Source organism: Pogoniulus pusillus, chromosome 17, assembly GCF_015220805.1.
Source record: "Pogoniulus pusillus isolate bPogPus1 chromosome 17, bPogPus1.pri, whole genome shotgun sequence".
NCBI lineage: Eukaryota > Metazoa > Chordata > Aves > Piciformes > Lybiidae > Pogoniulus > Pogoniulus pusillus.
In genome coordinates this window covers 25,304,270-25,323,735 of record NC_087280.1, presented here as the reverse complement: position 1 = coordinate 25,323,735, position 19,466 = coordinate 25,304,270, and the positions used below count along the sequence as shown (strand labels likewise).

The 19,466-nt window shown below is 37.6% G+C and overlaps 1 protein-coding gene across 1 annotated transcript in view; it reads left to right on the top strand.

Annotated features, from left to right (window-relative positions):
• EFL1 (elongation factor like GTPase 1) overlaps nucleotides 1–19,466 on the top strand; it is a 36,135-nt gene that overhangs the window by 4,671 nt on the left and 11,998 nt on the right. Inside the window, exons 7-16 of the mRNA XM_064158170.1 lie at nucleotides 48–265; nucleotides 1,580–1,703; nucleotides 2,557–2,633; nucleotides 2,776–2,912; nucleotides 3,811–3,933; nucleotides 5,701–5,800; nucleotides 7,503–7,654; nucleotides 8,302–8,480; nucleotides 9,165–9,300; nucleotides 17,372–17,503. Coding sequence (XP_064014240.1) covers nucleotides 48–265; nucleotides 1,580–1,703; nucleotides 2,557–2,633; nucleotides 2,776–2,912; nucleotides 3,811–3,933; nucleotides 5,701–5,800; nucleotides 7,503–7,654; nucleotides 8,302–8,480; nucleotides 9,165–9,300; nucleotides 17,372–17,503 — 1,378 coding nt within the window. The remainder of the gene's footprint in view (nucleotides 1–47; nucleotides 266–1,579; nucleotides 1,704–2,556; nucleotides 2,634–2,775; nucleotides 2,913–3,810; nucleotides 3,934–5,700; nucleotides 5,801–7,502; nucleotides 7,655–8,301; nucleotides 8,481–9,164; nucleotides 9,301–17,371; nucleotides 17,504–19,466) is intronic.

The following is a 19,466-nucleotide window of genomic DNA, read 5'->3' as shown; positions in this document are numbered from 1 at the left end:
ATTTCATTTAAATGGCAAACAAATCTGTGTGTTTTTACACATCCCAGATCAATGCAGTCACCGGAACACTCTTTACCTCCAAAGTCTTAGAAGAAAGAGCTGAGAAAGGAACAGAAAGTGAAAGTATTTCAGACACTGCATCAGGAGCAGAGCAAATTTATGACTGGAGTGCTGGCTTGGAAGATACTGATGATTCACATCTTTATTTTTCACCAGACCATGGAAATGTGGTATTTGCCAGTGCAGTTGATGGCTGGGGCTTTGGGTAAGAGTGGTGTTTGGGTTTTGCTTTTTTTTTTTTTGTCATTGATTACTGCAAATAAAGTATTTTCAGTTGATATTTATAAAGATTTTTTTTATATTTTTCTGTGATATGCAACTGTATCTAATCAGTTCTAACAGCTGAAAATACTACCAGTATTTTACTGTTGCATTTACAGAGCAGCTGCTGAGCCCACTAGTGTCCATCCTGGTAAATTTGGTATTTTATCAATTGGTGGCATTTTCTGAGGAAAAAAAGTGTGGCAGTACAGGAGCTGGTCATGAGTAGATTTGAACTACCAGCTACAGCTACAGTGACACTTGCAACAAGTATAATGCGGGCAACCGGCATTAAGTGCAGCAGTTTCAGCTGTTTAGTTAGTCAAATAGAATTAAAATTCCAAAGCAATTCTGGTTCATAGCATTACTGTGGTTCATTTTTAATGTACCAGGCTTTGAAGTTATGTGTTTGCCCTCAAGTATCTATGCTCAATCTGTTGTTGTGGATTTTTTCTTTTCATTAGGTATATTTCTTGCATCTTATTACCTAATATCCATGTATTTCTGTTTCAACAGATGGACAGAACATTGCAGAAATGTTTAAGTAAATATAAGAATTTAGGGATATATCAGTTTCAGAAAATTTGTTGAATTACCCTATTGGAGTTTGGTATTATTTCTGGTTCTCAGTCCTGTTCTTGGTAGTTTCATAGGGCAGCAGATTAGTTGCAAGATTACATGTGTGCTTGGATTGCTAGCCCCAAGGTGGAGTAGTTGTCTTCAAGACAGTAGAGTTTAAAAGGTGCACTCAGTAATACTGTTCATGTTTAATACTGCAAAACCTTTAAAAAAAAGTTAATCTCCGGGATTATTAAATCAAAGTCCAGCTCTTAAATAAAGTTCCACGTGTAGTTTGTAGTTTAACACAAACATTTCCTGTCACTGCAGAGGAAAGGGAAAATAAAATGGTCTTTTTAGTTTAATTATCTGTCGTTTATAGTAAGAAAAATCTAGAGTATAGGTGTAAAAGGAAATTGAAAACAAGTCTTCAAATTTTGGCACGTTCTTTAATCTGAAAGAGATCTTTTATAGAAGATGTGAGTGAGGTTGAAGGCTGGAAGGGGTTTTCTGATGTCTTTGGTTTGAATACTGACAAAGCCTGTGGAAGGGAATGGGAGGGGAAGCTAAGTAAAAGCAAAGACAGACAAGGATTTGAGATTTGTGTGTGATTTCCATTTCAGATTTCTGTTGATTAGGCTGATAAGCGTGTGTAAACAGCATTATGCTTGTATAAGAGATGCATTTTATTTCCCTTCAGCATTGAGCATTTTGCCCAACTGTATAGCCAAAAGATTGGAATCAAGCCTGCAGTACTTCTGAAGACTTTATGGGGAGATTACTATTTAAATACAAAAGCAAAGAGGATAATGAAGGGTGATCAGGTAAGGAGGTTGTCAGAAATAATACCTGGTTTTCAGTTGGGTTGGTTCATTTGTTTAATTTTATTCTTCCTAATATATTCTGAAAATTTACCTCAGCGCCTTTCCACTCGGCATCAGTGGAGATACAATGTTACTAGGATAGCCTTTCATCAGGCCTTGCAGCGTAGAACATTTCAAAATAGACCATTCAAAAGCTACGTGGAGGAAATCTCATTTAACACTGCTCACAATTGCTCTTAAATATCTCTGCTCATTAAGTAAGAGACATTCCATCTTCAAGGATTCAGCAGAGAACACAATTTAGAAGATCAATGGAATACTAACTGCAGAAATGAGAGAGTAGTCAGTAGATCTCTCTCTTATTTGAAGAGTCCTTCAACACTAAGGATTTAGGATTTGGAAAATCTGTTTTGCTTTAGTGAAATCCCACTGAATGCTATACTGAAACCATGGCCTGAGAAGTGCATTTTTTTCATGCACTGACATTTCTACCACAGAAAGTTAAGGAGAGGGAGAAGGAGTTTCCCTTTTCGTATTTTGATAGGTGAGGATTAATAGTTATAAAAGGGTGGTAACTGGACTTAAGGTAGACATGTTCCGTATTTGTCAGACTTCTTTCCTGCATTTGAAGGCCTTACCTTTCACTTTTACATGTCCTGATTATTTTGTTCCTCATACCATTCTTATAACTCGGACCATTGAAGTGATCTTGTGTAGAGAGAGGTAATGGTCTTGATTTTGAATAAAGGTTTTATGTGCTCATTATGGGTGTGGTCAGTTAAAAGTAGAGTCTTAATCCTATTATAGAAGTGAGGAATTTCTCATAATTAGATGTATTTTTATATTCTACCAGTCAAAAGGAAAGAAACCTTTGTTTGTGCAGTTGGTGCTGGACAATATATGGAGTCTGTATGAAGCTGTTATGAAAAGGTGAGAAGATTGGTGAAGTTCTCATGGAATCTTTTTCCATGTTCTGAGCTGATTTTTAAAATCCTCTGGCAAGAAATGTTGTAATCACTTGCTGTGCGTTGCTGTGGTGATTTTTAAAATATATTTACTGTTTTCCTCACAGAGACAAAGAAAAAATTGAAAAGATTGTCACCTCTTTGGGACTGAAAATTGGTGCACGGGAGTCACAACATGCAGACCCTAAAGTTCAGCTTAATGCTATTTGTAGTCAGTGGCTACCAATATCTGATGCAGTCCTCTGTATCCTTTAAGAGAGATAGTACTACTTATTCTGTTGACAGTTCTCAGAATTCAAAGAGTTGGAGAACTGTCACGTGTGACACAGAAGTGTTACAAATCACAACGAGGTATATGTGTATGTATGTATCTGTCTGTGTGATGTGTTCTGTTTTTTTCACATCTCTGCCTATGCTAACTGGACCTATTTTCTTAGTTGTAATGTGAAGTTACACATTTACAATTAGTCTTACGTTCTACCGCCTTTGTGCTTTTGCACACATACTGGGGTTTATGTTTTTATGTTTAGGAAAATAAGCTATGAAACTGGAGGCAGTTTAGCCATGCACTTTCCTTACATATTTTTATATACAAGTTTAGTATTTTTCCTGAAGAATAATCCAGTCTGGTTTTTTTGGTAGTATCTTAGTTCTTCTGTCCATGAGCTTCTCCAAGTATCTGATGTTATGTTTTTGGCATACATACACTTAATTCTCAGTCAGCTTTTGCTCTCTAGGCAATCTTAGAGAGCCACGGAAATGATTCGGTTGGAAAATACCTCTAAGATCATTGAGTGGCTGCAATATAATGCATATTATATTGTAGCAGATGGACACAAATTACTGATGTACAAGTACTGGTTAGTTCTATAGATTGTACCCAAATGGTACTATTGTAGTTTCCCAGTTGCAGGTAGTCTAAGCCACCTGTACTCAACTGTCCATTCTGCCAGTGGCTAGATGCCAGAGGGAGCATTGTGTGCTGCAACAGACAGAACTGGATTTTAGATACCTGTGGTTGCTAACAATTAGTGTGTGAGGTTCTTTCAAAGAAGCAAACTTTGAGAGCATTTGTGTTCCTTTTATTTGCATTCAGTAAAGAAATACAAACATAAATACATATCCTTAACAATTTGTTTTAGCCATGGTGTGTAATAAACTTCCCAGTCCTCTTGACATCACTGCAGAGAGAGTAGAAAAGCTAATGTGCGTTGGAGCTAGAACATTTGATTCTTTGCCACCGGAAACTCAGGAACTGAAAAGTGGTGAGCAGGTGTTCTTCCATTAACATGGAGTTTCTATCTTGGTTTTACTTGTCTATGGATAATAAGCTATATGGAAATCCTGCTTAGATTTATATGAATTTTACTTGTAATATCTTTGTTGATGTTTGTTGGTGATGTGTCACTTTTACGGCCAAACATTTTCCTTCATGGTTTTTAGACAAAAAGCTGTATGTGATGTAAAGTCTCAGACACTGAAACTGGAAATTTTGGAAGGATCTGAGGTTAATATTTCTTTTTAGTTCTAAATAGAAGTTATCATATAATTAGAATTTGAGTATTTTACCAACATCTTTATTAAAATCATTGACTTCTAGCTAGTAAAGGTTTGACATGGGATTTCATTTTTACAAGTATTTTGATTAACTAGCCCCAGCTTTGGTAATCTGAAATGAAGAGGAGATTTTAAGTAATTTCTTCACTGAAAACAAGGTGGTGAGATGTAGCTTAGCAACTACTGCAAATGTTACTATGTTACTCTTCAACATTTCCACAGCTGAAGGTATAACTCAATAGCTATTTTACAATATTCCAGAATGATAAAAGATTAGTAAATAAAAACAAGAACCTGAAAAAATACATGTCAACAAATATATTTTGTCACCCAGAGGTCTAAATGAAGATACAAAACCCTAGTACATCGAAGGTAGCTTAAGTTATACTGACAGCTTCCTTGAGATCATGAGTTCGTGTCCAGTTCTGGTAGAGTTTCCAGCTTTGACTAAGAATTTGTCCTCAAAAAGGGTTTGGTAGTGTGTTCAGACACTGTCATGTTGAACAGTGGGATGTTTATATGGAAAAGTAAGCAAAAGGGGGGTTGATAATCACCAAAAATTGTAATGGGGCTAGGAAGGCTGTGCTGAGTGATCTGACTTTTGCTATGAGCAGTAATGAAAATAAACCTGGTGTGCAGCAAATGTCATTTGAAGATGAGATGTGTATGTCAGATTGACAGGCTGTTAGGAGTTCTCTCCTGGAGGTGAGGCAACATCGACAAACATTGTATTCTACAAATGGTATTTAATATCCTACCAGTGTAAGGTAATTGGAATAAATTTACCTTTTCCTACTCTTTGTTAGGACAACACAGTCTATTTCGCATGTAGTGATATCTTGCCAAAGTTTGGAACTTTCTTAGCCTTAACACTTTACCTTACATCTGAGAAAAAGGAGTCATGTAGAAGATGATTCATGTTCTGTGTCTGTTTTGTGTTTGATAATGTCTTCCAAGTTGGGTGAATAAAGTGATTCAAGGGAATTTCCTAAATACTGAGCGAGTTTTGTCTGGATCTTCTGCCCTTTGCAGGGTACCCAAATTTCCAATGACTGGAGCTTCTGAATGTTTACAGGACCTCCTTTTCTAGTTTGAAAGGAGGGACAATACTTCGAGATACTGACTAAGTAGCTTGATTTTAATGCTAAGCTGCTCTGTCATTCTAACCTAAACCAGCCTATGAACTCAATTTCAAGTATCAAAACAGTGTGTTAGTTGGAGTTTTTTCTAAAGAATTCTATTTTTACAATTTTGCTAATTGTATTTTATAGTGAAAAAGATAGGAGGTTGTGGGCAGTATTGTCAAGTGATTAGGCTGGAGTAATTTTCTACTTCTGTTGATTTGTCTTCAGCTTAGTGTCCATTGAAATAGGAAATGAAAAGTAAGTTCCTATAAAATTCACGGAAAGCCGTAGTTTTGGTCACACTGCTGGGGAAAAAAAATATGCAGACAATTTTCTCTTGTGTTTCTTCAGCTTTTATGAAATGCAGTAGTGAAGGAGCTGCCCCAGTTATTGTCTTTGTTTCCAAAATGTTTGCTGTTGATGCAAAGGCATTACCACACAATAAACCAAGGTAAGAAAATAGAACATTTTAGGCCTGAGAACATTTTTCACAAATTCTTAAGATGTAATAAATTATTTTCATCAAGAAGAGATTTTCTTAAAGTTCAGCAGATGATTTATTTGATCATATTAGGACATTTAGCAGGTTTGTTGAGAGCAAATTTGTTGGAGAACAGCAGTTTGGCTTTTTTGGTCCAAATTCGTATTCTTGATGCATACATCGTATGCTGTCCCAGGATGTGTGGTTGAGAATGAGATAGAACTGTAATGCTCTATTAGATTTTTAGTAAGCCTGGCATAGTAATAACAGCTTGTGTTCATACCAAGAAGCACTTCCTGTTAAATCTGGCCTAATAGCTGAGCATTCATCCAGTCCATTACAAGTGCAAAAAGAATGGGGTGGTTAAAACAATCTACACCATGTCTGTGTTTTACAGTAAAATGAAAGGTGTTGATACATCTCAAATGATTTTCTTCTAGGAGGTTGGGAAGAGTTTTTATAAGTGCTTTCTATCACGTAATGGCTGTCTCATTCAAGGGACAGTTCTTTCCTGATCTTTTACGTACTGAACTACACCCTTAGCTGAAACCATCTGCTTTTTCACAGAAGAAGATCTTAATCTTTCATCTCTCTAAGTTTCTGGAGCGTCTTCAGTAGTTGTCTTCCGTATTGAGTAGATGTGGTGGGTTTGTGAAATTGCCTCCCAAATAAGATTTACCAGACCAGCTCAGACAGGAAGCTTACTTGGATGTAAGATAAGGCTATAATTTACAGGAAACTAAGTTTGCAGGCATATATACAAAACATATTTACAGTTATATTTGATTAGTTCATCTAGTTGTGTTGTACATGTTTTGCAATAGAATTCTTCTGTTTCTTCTCTCAAGTTAGCATATAAATGTAATATAAATAAATGCATGGGACATTATTTGGGAAATAAGTTATTTATTAATTCAGGACAGAGGTCTGTATATCTCCATGGCTCACAACGCAAAAATTCCCAAACTCAACAAGCCAAACTAAAATCCAAACTGAAACAACCACAGACTAAAAAATAAGCTGAAACCCAAAGTATTCTAGTTGCATGAAAAAAAAAAGGTGTCTGCATAACTTAACTGTTTTTTGCTTCTAAGTAACAGTGCTAAAAGCTGTGTTTGTAATGTTGGCACCTGACTGACTGTGCTTTACTTGAGAAATTGTCACTACAGAAATTACTGAACAAAATAGATTATTAAGAGAATCTGTGGCGATTATCCCAGAATCGCAGATTCAGTTATTTATATGGGAAATGAATCGAAACAGAGGGGCATTTAGAGAAGATGACTAGTATCTGAAAGTAATTTTCTTGTTTGGATTTCATTAAGTTACAAGATAATTTTGTATTGCAGATTTCATGTCGGGCCAGGTTTAAAAACCAAACAGATATTTGTTTCAGGCAGTGCTGTTAGATTTTGTATATGTGTAACTCTGATGTTTAATTATCAGTGAGAATTCACATCACTGGGGAAAACTTGACCTACTAAGTTTAATATGGTGTCCTATTTCCAAGGAGGAAGAGTTTGCTAATTTTAGCTGACTTAAAATATGCAAAATGCTTTTTGTCTCCGTAATACTTTTTACTTATGCCAAATGCAGTATTCCTATTACTGTGACTTAATTGTTTTGAAATAAATGACTTTCCCAAATACTACTGTTATAAAATACAATGTAGGCCTTTAACTCAAGAGGAAATAGCTCATCGGCGTGAGCTTGCGAAACAAAGACATACAGAAAAAATGGCAGCAAACCAAGGAAAGGAGATGTCAGGAAAGCCCCAAAGTGAAAATTCATCTCAAGTGACTGGGAACACTGGTGATACGAGAGGTATGTAATGCTCTGCTCCCTGTTTTGCTCTGTGGATGTTTAGTCTAGCTGTTGTCAAGGGGCTGTGTGCCTCACAGAGAGTCATCCACATGGCAATCCAAACAGTTTAACACAGGAATGCAAACCAAGAATGAAGAGTGATTTGTAAGAAAGCTGGCAGTTCATAATGCTGTAGTAGTGCTATGGATGTCTGTCACTCTAACCTGTGCTTGGTATCAGGACTTGAAGTAAAGATAGACGATGCTTGAAGGGCATGCTGTGCTAAAAAATTCAATGTTGTTTTTGCTCCAAGGAGAATGGTGCACAGTGAACGACTTTTGCCCTTGTCGATGGAGTAGAAAGATTCTTATTTCTTTAGCTTACCTCTAGACCCTTGTGGATTCAATAGCATACTTTATGGCAATGTAACTAATTCCTTTAAGCTTTGGAGAGTGACTGTTTCATTAAAACCAAACGAAAGTCTAGTAAGAGATTGATGCAGAAGCGGGGTATAAGCCACAGGGCTAGATTATTGCGTGTTAGAGTGGGATGTGCTTGCTGTCTTTTAAAGTGCCACCAGATGTGGTAGGATAAATTTTTTTTTTGTCTTTTCTTCGGATGATGAGGCAGAAACTGCTTCTATTCTTCATAATTTTTTCTGTGATTAGGTGAGGAGCAACAGCCTAGTGGTCAAGCAGAGATCATGACCTCAAAGGCGATGAAACAGGAAGCAGACAACAAGGAGTCTTTCATTGCTTTTGCTAGAGTGTTCAGTGGCATGGTGCGAAGGGGGCAAAAGATATTTGTTTTAGGACCAAAATATGATCCTGCTGAGTCTTTGCATAAGGTAAGAATGAGATGTCAGTGAACTGTTACCATAAAATGGCATTCTTTCGCAACACTAATGACTTACTCATTTATACACTGCTCACTCAAAAAATAATAATTAAAAAAAGTTCAACCTATATGATCCTATTACTTCTAATTTATGTAATTGCAGTAATAGCTGATTGTGTCTAAATTTAGTATAAATCTTAACATTTCCAAAATAGTTTAAGTACAGTGTTACGTTGGCTAATAATAAATCCAATGTGTGCATACCTTGATTCAAAGGAAACTTGTGAATACAAATTATTGATTTCTGGGGAGCAGAAAGGTTCATGGTGGTGAAAAAAATAGTGGTAAGTGTTTTCAGATTGTGGTCGCAGAAGTTCATTGCTCATTTACTTTAAAATATTTGTTTTATCAGTGACAATGAAACGTGATCTCAGAGTAGCACATACCAAAAAATTAGAGAAAACATCATGGTGTATTCCTTTGGTGTCATTTGCTCATTTTCCACAAGACTGGATTTTTATAAGGGGGGGAGAGAAACAATTTTCGAGTATATATTGGATTTTAATAACTAATTAGGGAAATGAAAATACTTTAGAATGTATTTCTTAGCTTTTGAATGCTAAGAGATTTTGAGGGACAGGTTTTTATCAGTACTGAGTGATAGATATCCAACACTGATTGTTTCACTCTGTAGCTGTCATCACAGTGCTCCTCTGAAAATGATCTGCCGTTAATACCTCATATGACTTGCTGTACATTAGAGACTCTCTACTTGCTTATGGGAAGAGAACTGGAAGATCTTGAAGAAGTACCTGCAGGAAATGTTCTAGGTAAGAGGTAACTAGTATTAACATTTCCTGGAGATTGAAACTTTGTATCGCCCAGGATAGACTGAGACTCTTTTGATGTGAGCAAAAATGAGTGAAGTTAAATAAGTGTATGGATGTTTTTAGGTATGTTATGTGTGCAAAATTGAAGGCACTCTAATTAAACTGTAATTTCTGTGAACTGTGAATTGTGAGGAAGAGAAGTGATGTGTGAATAGGACCAAGTGAGGGACTGTGTGATGGGAGCACTGCAAGGTAAGCATCGCTGCCAGGAATTGCTGAAGGCAGAACTAAGGTCTCATATTTCGTAAATTCCAAAGATTCTATTTTGTCCAACAGTGGAAGGTCTGTAGTATGACTTGTCTAGTGATGTTGATAGCTGTAGTTTTATTTCTGGGTCTGCTTGAGCCATGGTGCTAAAAAATACTTCCTTTTATGGCTGTGGCAAATTCTGAACTTGGTCCATAGACAGGTCTTTAAGTGATGTCATCCTAATCACGGAGTTACGCTCTTTTGTGCCGTATTCTGAGCTGCTTTGCCTGGAGCGTGAACCATGTTCCTTGCTGGTTTTGTCCTTCTATTGTCTTTCTTTAATATCAAAAGTAGTGTTTAGACTTTAGAAAGTGCAAACTTGAAAACGTAATTGGTTCTTTGTTTTATTCTGCAAAGTCAAATATACAGAACTACAGCAAAACAGGGTGGGCCTGATGTTCAGAACATAAACAGTTGGTTAATCAGTTTTTTTTAGAAGCTTAGTATTTTTTAATTCTGAATTATACTTTAATCTAGTCTGATGCTCAGGTTGGCCATTTCAAGTGTCAAAATAACAGTTTAACTAAAAAAATGATTAAGAGGTAAGAAAAAACCTCATCCCAAAAGACTGCAGTAAAAGTGAAAAGATAATGTCTTTGTGCTTGCCAGCTAATAAATACTCCTGGAGCTGCCTTCTGCAGAGAAAAAAAAACATTCTGAGAATTATATTATGTTTTTAATGTTACAAGTTGGACCAAAAATGTTTCTGTAACTATGTAAGTTTGCCAAAAAAAAAGAATGTTTGCCACTGCTGAAGGGCACTGTTCAGTGGGATCTGGCTTTTCCATAAAGGAAAGTGAAAGTTGTAAATGGTGGCACAAGAGTTGTCATATTTAGAAGAATTCATTGAAATTAAACTGTCAAGGTCAGAACTAACAGAACAATATCGAGAGTCTCTGTATATACTGACCAAACAGGTTTTCATTTTTACCTACAATATAGAAGCTGAAGCATTTATGGTGGCTTTTTTAAACTTCACTTAATTTTCAAGAACATTTAAAGCTAAAAGCCTTAATACCTTCTCGTTCATTTGTTTCTCCTGTTTCACTGTAAAGCTGCATTGTTAATTCACATAAATTAAGTGAACACCTTTAGTGATTTGATGTTGATTTACCTCACTCGGGAGAAAATGCAGTACATTGATATGGAAAGAATCTGCAGCAAATGAGATGCAAGACTTTTATTACTCGAGTTAGTAATTTTCAAGTCATAGGACAAACGGAAAACACTGCTTCCTCCCACAGAGCAGTTCATAATTTGCAAATTTCCTTCTTTACAGTGCCTGTGATTACATTTTTTGTAGTCCTTGAGTAGGAGGCAAAATATTGTTTAAAACAAACAAAAAATTTATTATGGACCAAGGATAATGAAGTGTCTGTAATAAAAAATTTTGGAAAAAAATATTGGTGAGAACATTCTTCAAAAAGGCTGAAACTGTCTCTGAAAAAAACACCTGGTTTGTAGATTTTGTAGTTTGGAAGCACTGTTATTTTGTCCACTCTGACAAAATCTGGAGGGAGTTTTCTGGGAGAGTACTGTGTTATTTTCTTTTTTGTCCTGTGTAATTCTGCTGAAGGACCTGTACCAGCAGATTGAGAATTGCACTTGGTAACTGGTACTACTGGGTTCTACTTTGTTCTGTGGATGACCAGAGATCTCACAGGAAGGAAATCTAGTTACTGGAGCAGCAGATAAGGTTTATGCTAGACTAGGTATGTGCCCTCAGATTCCAGATGGCTCTTCTATTCAGTTGCAACTGCTGAATAAAAAAAATTGATGGTGGTCGGAGTGGGCCATGAAAAGTTACTTGAGGTTTAGTTTGCAAGACCATTGAGGTACTGATCCAAAAATAAATTCTGTGTCTCAAAGCAGTGTTTCAGGAATGGCTTTTTTTTCTGTATCATGTCACAAGCCTTTTGCATGGTGTGCACTTGCTGAATTCGAACCTCCCTGTGGTAATCTGGTCTGAGCGTTCTTGCTGTGAGAAGCCCTGTCTTGCAGATAGTCCATCTGCTGGATCCTTGCTGTGGTGCTGTCCTTTGTATCACTCTGTCCTGTCTTAAGGGTCAGATAAACTTCTGCAGAACTTCTGTACTGGCTTCACTTGTTTTGTAGCTTGGCTGATGGCTTATGGTCTTGCAGAAAATGTTATTTTGTTAACTCCAACGAGGTGTAACAAAATGACACTTAAGTTTCAAATACAGAAGTACTCTGTGCTTGCAAATGCTAAATGCAACAATTCCGGATTTCACTGAAATCTTTTGATTCTGAGACATCTTGAGCATGTTCTGGGCTCCCCTTTTGAAAGCTTCCTGAACATCCATTGGAAAGAAACTGTTGTGTCCTAGACCCTGGACACAAGTCTGTGTGTTTTGTCCTTCTGTGCCTTTAAGGAGAGAAGCAGTACTTGACTATTCAGTTCTAAAGACTGCTTGACTAATGTGCCATTGTGTGTTCTTAGTGGCACCGCAGTTAATGCTGGCCTGTGTTTGCATGGTCTAGTGCTGTGCAAACAGCAAGCTGCTGTAATTGCCCCACTTTTCAAAAGTTTGTTCTTCTTTATTGTGGCAAAAAGGGAGCTTGATAATGACAATCATCTGACTGTGCAGATGTGTTCAGCTTCTTTATTAAGTTTTATAGAAGCTTAAGTTCTTGCTGGGACACTCACCCTTGTTGTAGAGGTTGTATCTGGAGGTTCCTGCTACCATGCAGGCATCTTCTTTATTGAGTAGAAAATGAACCCTGGGCCGCAGCACAAAATCCATTGGTGTCTGGTTTAGTTATCATAGCTCTTCTTAGTAATGCTTAGTTTCTCTTATAAAATAGAGATGGTCAGGTCAGGAAATGTCAATCAACTTAATTTAGATGTTGCATGTAAATTTTTCTGTTTGCCAGTAGTGTTAGGTACTCTTTAACAGACTGAAGAGACTGATTGTGGGGATATACAAATAGAAAAGTATCATTTTTATTTTAAGGGTTTTTTTGTTGATGAAAGGCACAAGGAAGCAATATTCGTTATCTCACTCTGGAAAAGAAAAACGGTTGCTCCTTTACCAAGAAGGAACACAATACCTGTAATTAATACAGTGTTAAAAGTTCCACAGAGGAGATTATTACAGGCAAGTTTGAAATTACTTTGGATGTGTTTCCATGTGAGAAATGCTTTGTCTAAATCCAGACTACCTCTATCATACCACTAAGTGTTTTGAAGCATTAGTAATGAAAGAGGGAGAAGGCTTGGTTGATTAACTTATTCCCATGCAAGAATAGTTCTCTCTTTAAATGTACGTAAACATATATTTTATTTCTGTATTCTATACTTTTAAATGTAACATAAATATGCATATATATATTTGCTTGTTTATTTAAACCAGGCAAAGGAAACACATCACTTTCTGACACTTGTTTTGATACTTTTGTAGTTGAAGACAGTAACAAGAACTTAGTGGATGATCCCCAAAGTGGCAAAGGAAAAATTAGAAGGCAATATCTGAGAAAAAAGCAATTACAGTTCATAAGTACAGACACCCTCCAGATGCACATAATAGCTTCCTTCTCTCCTTCTTCCTTTGTTGTTTTTCTTGTTGCTGTGTGGTAATTGAAGGCAAAATGCCCTTTTTTTTTTTTTTTTTTTTTGTTCCATACAAAAAGGAAGGAGGGGAGTTAGTAACAAAACCAGCTGTTGGAGGTAGTGTAAAAACACACTTTTAAATAGGAAAAAACAGTAGTGGATTTTTGAGACTGTACCATGCACAGGTGAAAGGCCTGGGAGTCCCATACTGGATAGGAATTCTTTTTTCTAGGTAATTTAAGCAAATCATAGAATCAACCAGGTTGGAAGAGACCTCCAAGATGGCTTTAGTGTTTCTGAAAACACTGGCTTAGGTATGTGCAGAAGTGCAACCAGATTTAGATACCTGTATAAGTGGATATTGTGGAGATGTTTTAAACTCAGCGACATTTGTTTCTGAGTGAATAATTGGAGGAGCTTCAAGCAATATGTTTTTGTTGACTAGAACAGTTTGTCTTAAAGCATTTTGTGTGTGCACAGAGTTGAGTTCAGAATAACATGCGTCTTAAAGTTGACACGTGTACCGCTTCTTATCCACAGTTGGAACAACAGTGTTGTTTGCTAGCATGCAAGAACTGGATTTTCCTTAGAGCTCCCTATGTGGCTGTTTTAAATGTTTTTTGTGTTTTGTTAAATACTGGTAAAAGCAAAGCTTTTCCCTTGAGATTAGATTGGTAGTGCTTTAATGTAATGCTCATAGGAGGCTAGATAACTTCCTGAGTGTTTTCAAAAGCTTAGCTATGTTCATATCAATTGTTCTGCCAGTTGAGAGCAGTTGTAGTTTTCATTTATCAAATGGCGTAACAAGCAAGAGTCTCAGTCACTCCTGTTGCCAGCTCTCTGTGGACTGACTTTCAGCACAACAGCTATGTGTCTTTTTTCCATGTCTAAAATGCTTGTTTTCCTGTACAGTGTGTTTTCATATTTTATTTATAAAGCACTTACAGAGTTCTTGACATGTAAACAACGTAATGTGGGAAATGTAGGTGTTACAGGCTCATAGTTCAGATTTTTTTTGTGCCTTTCTGAATATAGGTGCCACAGAGCTGCAGTTAGCATCCAGAGTTGGTATAAGTAGCATAGCTAACCTGGTTACAACGTGTCTGACAGGCATTTTATTCCTTTCGGACTTTATCAAACAATTCAGAGCCTGCTTGTTAATGCTCCTGTTAAGAGTGAAGAGCAGCTGCATGCAGTGATGCGGTTTTCAAAGCCCAGGATGGCTTTCTAGGACTGTTGTCAGGTAGCAAGCATTACCACCTTCTATGAAAAGCACAGGCACAATCCTGCTGTTGCACCAGCCTTTTAGTTCCGTGCAAACATTTGGTGGGCTAATTTAACTCTCTGAAGCAGTGATGTGATGATTAAAAAGCACGAAAGGCAGTTTGCAGGGATGGCAGTTGCGCGGGCGGTGTGGGCTCGGTGCGGAGTGGCCGCGGGAGGGCAGTCTAGCGCAAGAGTGGCTCTGGAGTGTTAGAATGCTTAGCGCTTCTGTCACTAACGGCCGTTGTAGAACCCCAATGAAGCAAACTTGCATTTTAAACCACTTCACAGCAATCCAGCGTTGCTCGGTTTTTATATATATATAAAATAATCAATTATGCATACCATTATTCATATCATTGAAGGGATTTTCGTTGTTGAATCACATTTTATATCTGTGAACTGCTGAGTTTGCCTGATATCACTGTTCCTCCACCGATCTCTTACTGGTGGTCCAATTCCTATTGCAATCTCACTGTCTGCACACAACCACACCGAACACAAGCACTGTTGCGGGGCCTTGAAATCCCCTGTAGCAGCTGGGCGGGGTGCAGAGTCAAGAGGCTGTTAATAAAGCCTGTGCTTTACTGAGTTGTTTTATAAATATTTCCTGAAATTTTGAGGATGTTTCATGCTTCACATTAAATTACAAAAGTGTTGTGAGGGTTGTTTGGCCTGTATCAGTGTGAGTCATGAAATTGGCTCTGTCTGGCTTGTGAACTGGGGGGGGGAGTTAGGGCAGAGCTATATTTAGGAGTATAACTGCTGTCGAACTGTGGAGTGCTGCTAAACAGTGTTAAAGGGCAGCACTGGATAGTTTGGGATGAAACTTTAGTTGTCTGTGTAGCTTAGCATTTAGTAAATAATTGGAAAAGCTGATATTAACTAGAAATATTCTTCTGCAGAAGCTACAAGCCAACCAGTGTGAATTTCAGATCCATTTGTACTTAGTTACTGAAAGTTCATTGTCATAGTGAACAGATAACACTTTTATTTTTACCTTATGTGCTTGAAAACCTGAACTTGTAGGAATTTTTTGTTTATAAAGAGTTGTTTACCCTTATCTACCTATAACTGGAATTAATGTCTGGGGAGCTGTTACCAGTGAGCTTTGATTTTCAGATGCAGAGCAGCTGGTGACTTGACTGCATTTTGAAACTTTGCTGTTAATAGTTACTTTTTTTTTTGGCAGAAAAATCAAACAGAGAGGTATGGTTCTTTTTTAACCTTTCTTGCTCCATACCACCTAATTCTCTGCAATGAGGTCTGTTAGGTATTTGGGCAAAGTTCACACCAGTAATTTTAACAAATGGGAGACTCCATTTTCCAAGTCTGCTCCTCTGTCATAATGGTCACATACTCTAGCTAGTGGGTTTTGTGAGGTTTTGTGTTTGGTAGGCTTCCTTTGTTTCAGGCATGCTTGGGTAGATCATTCACCTTATTTGGTAGTGAGTGTTTTACATTGCCATCTGTGTGCAGACAGTGAGATTGCAATAGGAAAATTGCAGTGGATTTAAGGACTGCAGGTGAGATGTGAGTGAAAACGTTTCCTTACAGCATGGACATTACTTCTGTCATCCCAGTGAACTTGAAGTGGGCAGGTTTTTCAGAGGTGCTGAAATTTTGTGTTTTAAAATTCTGCTTTCTCTTGAAGCAGCAGCCAAGCCACTGCTGCAGCTTATGATTGATATATGAGACCACATTTGTGGGCTCTTCTACTTGGCCAGTACATTGCTCTTGTTTCTGATGGGGTAGCAGTGGGGCGTGGAGACAAATTAACTCATTTCAGCACCATGGGGTGTTAGCTTCACTTTCCATGTGAATGTGAGAGAGTTCTCTTAACTAGTTTTGTAAGGTGCTATTAGTTAACCTGTATTTCAGGTTGGCTTCCTCATGACTTGTAAAATACTTCATTTAAATACCATTTTAGTTTTGTAGGGCAAAAAGAATTTTTTTAAATCTTTGTGATGCAAGCCTTCAAGACTCATGGCTTATGAATGAGGGATAATTTAGGAATGTGAATGTATATATCAATATCAGCTTTATTTCTTGTCTTTGTTACTCAAACGTTTCTGGCAGTGCTTTTACAATTCTGATGAAATTCTAAATTATGTCCAGTCAGTTAGGAATTTGAACACAATTTCAAATTGCCTTAAACATGCCAGCCAGGCATTTACAGCAGCTGTTCTGCAGATTTAGAGCTAATATTTTTTCTCTATTTTTTCTAGCACTGCTATTTAAGGTCATTTTTCAGCAACTTCCCAGTATTATAATATATATTAGGGTTAGAATTAATAGCTTACTATATGAGAAATTAAATTTTACAAGATCTAAGTTGTAGAAAGGAAGAATTCCAAATGGGCCTAAGGAAAGTAGAAGAAGGTGGGGGGGAATGAAAAATATGTTCTCCGCTATAAGGGTAATTAAGCACTGAGTTGCCTCCAGAGGCTGTGCAGCATCTGTCACTGAAAGTTTTTAAGACTTGACTGGACAAGGCCATGAGCAACTTGATCTGGCTTTGCAGTTAGCTCTACTCGAGGCTGGACTAAATGACAATTGGAGGGCTTCTGCAGTCTAAATTGTTCTAAATTTAAACCACCAAAATTAAGTCTGGGCTGTACAAAGAATTGGACATGGTCTTGTGTTCTTAAGAGTTAGAAATGTGCCTTTTTAAAATACAGAGGGAATGCAATAGGAACTGTGAGACTAAATACCAAATGTCACCCTGGAGCCTTGAGCACTCAGATTAGGCACAAATACTTTAACAGATACTATATATGAGCCGTGAGGAATTTTTGAATCTAGTTTTTTGAGTAGGGTAATTTCAGCTTTTTTTCAGCTTGATCATATCTTTGGTCTCATTTGATGTGACAATGGGTGATTTCTTTCTGTGTTTTGTTCTGGTTTCTTATTTCCAATTTCTGTTAGGAATAGGAGGACTGCAGGATTTTGTGCTGAAGTCTGCAACACTGTCGACGTCACCAGCTTGTCCACCCTTTACACCTCTCAGCTTCGAAGCCACGCCGATTGTGCGGGTAGCTGTGGAACCGAAACATCCAAGTAAGTGGGGGGGAAAGCAGGGATGGTAACAAATGCGATGTGGTCGCCATGCAGCTTCCCACCTTGAGTTGCTTGCCTGCTTCATTGTGTGTCCACTGAACAAGCAACTCAGTATGAAACAAGTATATATATATTGCCTAGAGGGCCATATTGTGCTTGTGAATTCTAGCTGGCTAGCTCATGTCTGAGTAGAGGAGAGACCTTGTTGTGCGGAGAGCTTAGCTGTTCCATGAGAGGCTACATGATGCTAAAGGTTCAGTAGGCCTTTGAGTTTTTCGTTCTGCTGAGAATCTTCGTTAAATCTTTAAGCTTGTGTAAGAGGTTTGCAGTATTTGCAGTACTGCTTTCAACTGATACCTTCCCCCAGCAGAGACTAGTATGTCTCTGGCTATATTTAAATTTTAGCCTGATTGGAATTTGCTGTTGTACTGTTAGTAGAAGCAAAAATAACTGACTTTCTATTCAGTTACAAAGTAACACCAATATTGTGTGTTTTTTAGGAAGCAAATGGACAGCTTAGGAGGTCGTGATGGTTTGGGTTTTATCTGCCCTCCCCCCCACTCTTATGAAATCACTCAGACTAGGCTTAGCTGACCTGCAAGTTAAGGAAGGAAGCTTTGTATTTACAGCTTATCACAATGTACAGGCAGAGATTTAAAGTATTTACAGCTATATGAAGAAATATACGAGTTAAAGGTAATACAGAAACACAGCACCCCTCCCAGAAATCAAGAGTTCCAAGGAGGGGCTCCCAACAACTCTTCCACCTTCTTTCCACCCCTCTATCTTATCCCAGAGTTTGCCTTACATCCGAGGTGAGTTGCAAGGTTTGGCAAGTGGGGTTAGAAAGCAGGATTAGTTACACTGAAGCAACAACCCAGGGACAAAGCACAGACACCGGCTGCAACAGAGACCCACTCTTTTACCTGTGTTTGTGTTCTTGTTTTTAATACAACTCGGCAAGCCTATGAGTGAAGTAGACATCACCATTGTTTCCTTTTCACAGCCTATAATCTAATTTCTCTCACTAAAACGTTCCGATATGCCTCAGACTGGCACAGAGGTATTTGTTCTGTGTGTTTGAATAACAGCTAATAATATGCTGCATGTCCTGCATTTGCTAAAGCAGTTTTGAAGGTATTGGTAAATACTGGTTCTGTTGAAAATGTTAAAGGGATGTCATTGTAGAACTACTGACTGATTTTGAAGCAGTTTTTTTTCCCTTAAGGAAGTGAAGCTTTATTATTTATATATCATTGCTTAATTTCTCCTCCTTGGTTACTTCTGAAACTACGGTTTGAAGTGAATTTGCTGGAGAGACAGAAGCCTCAAAGGTAGCTGTGCTTGCAAAAGCTTCCTGAAAATCAGTTGCTTGCAGTAAGAGGAAGAGAAGCAAAATTTGGCCATTGCAGGCTCAGCTTGAAAGCAGCCAGTTGTGCAGTGAGCTGCATACTACAGTCTAGGGATGACCCTGGCAGCTTGTCACGTATGAGTGCCTTGGATTTCTTCAGCAAATCTGCTTCAAACTGCATCTGCTTATTTGGAAAAAAATAATTTAAGTAAATACAAATTGTTTCCCTATGTATGTTTTACAAAATCACTGCATGTCCTTCACCTTTGTGTCAAACACTTCCTGTATAGTTACTCTGTTCATCTCTCTCAGTGGGCTTACAATGTAGAAAACAGAAGTTTAAAGTCGTGTTCAGCTGCACTGGCCCCTGGGCTAACACTGTTTTTTTTACATTTTGTTGTTTTCATGTCTGGTTTTCATGATGCTTGTCTATTAATACACTCACAAGGTTAGCATTAAATACACAATATCGTATTTCTTTTAAAAGTCTTCAAGTGAATGACAAGCTTAATGTCACTCTTCTTTCTTAGTATGAATATGCATTCCTGGAAAGCCTGTGGGTACTCTTTACCCTACCTAAAAAAAAAACAAGAAAAAGGAATAACCTTTTTT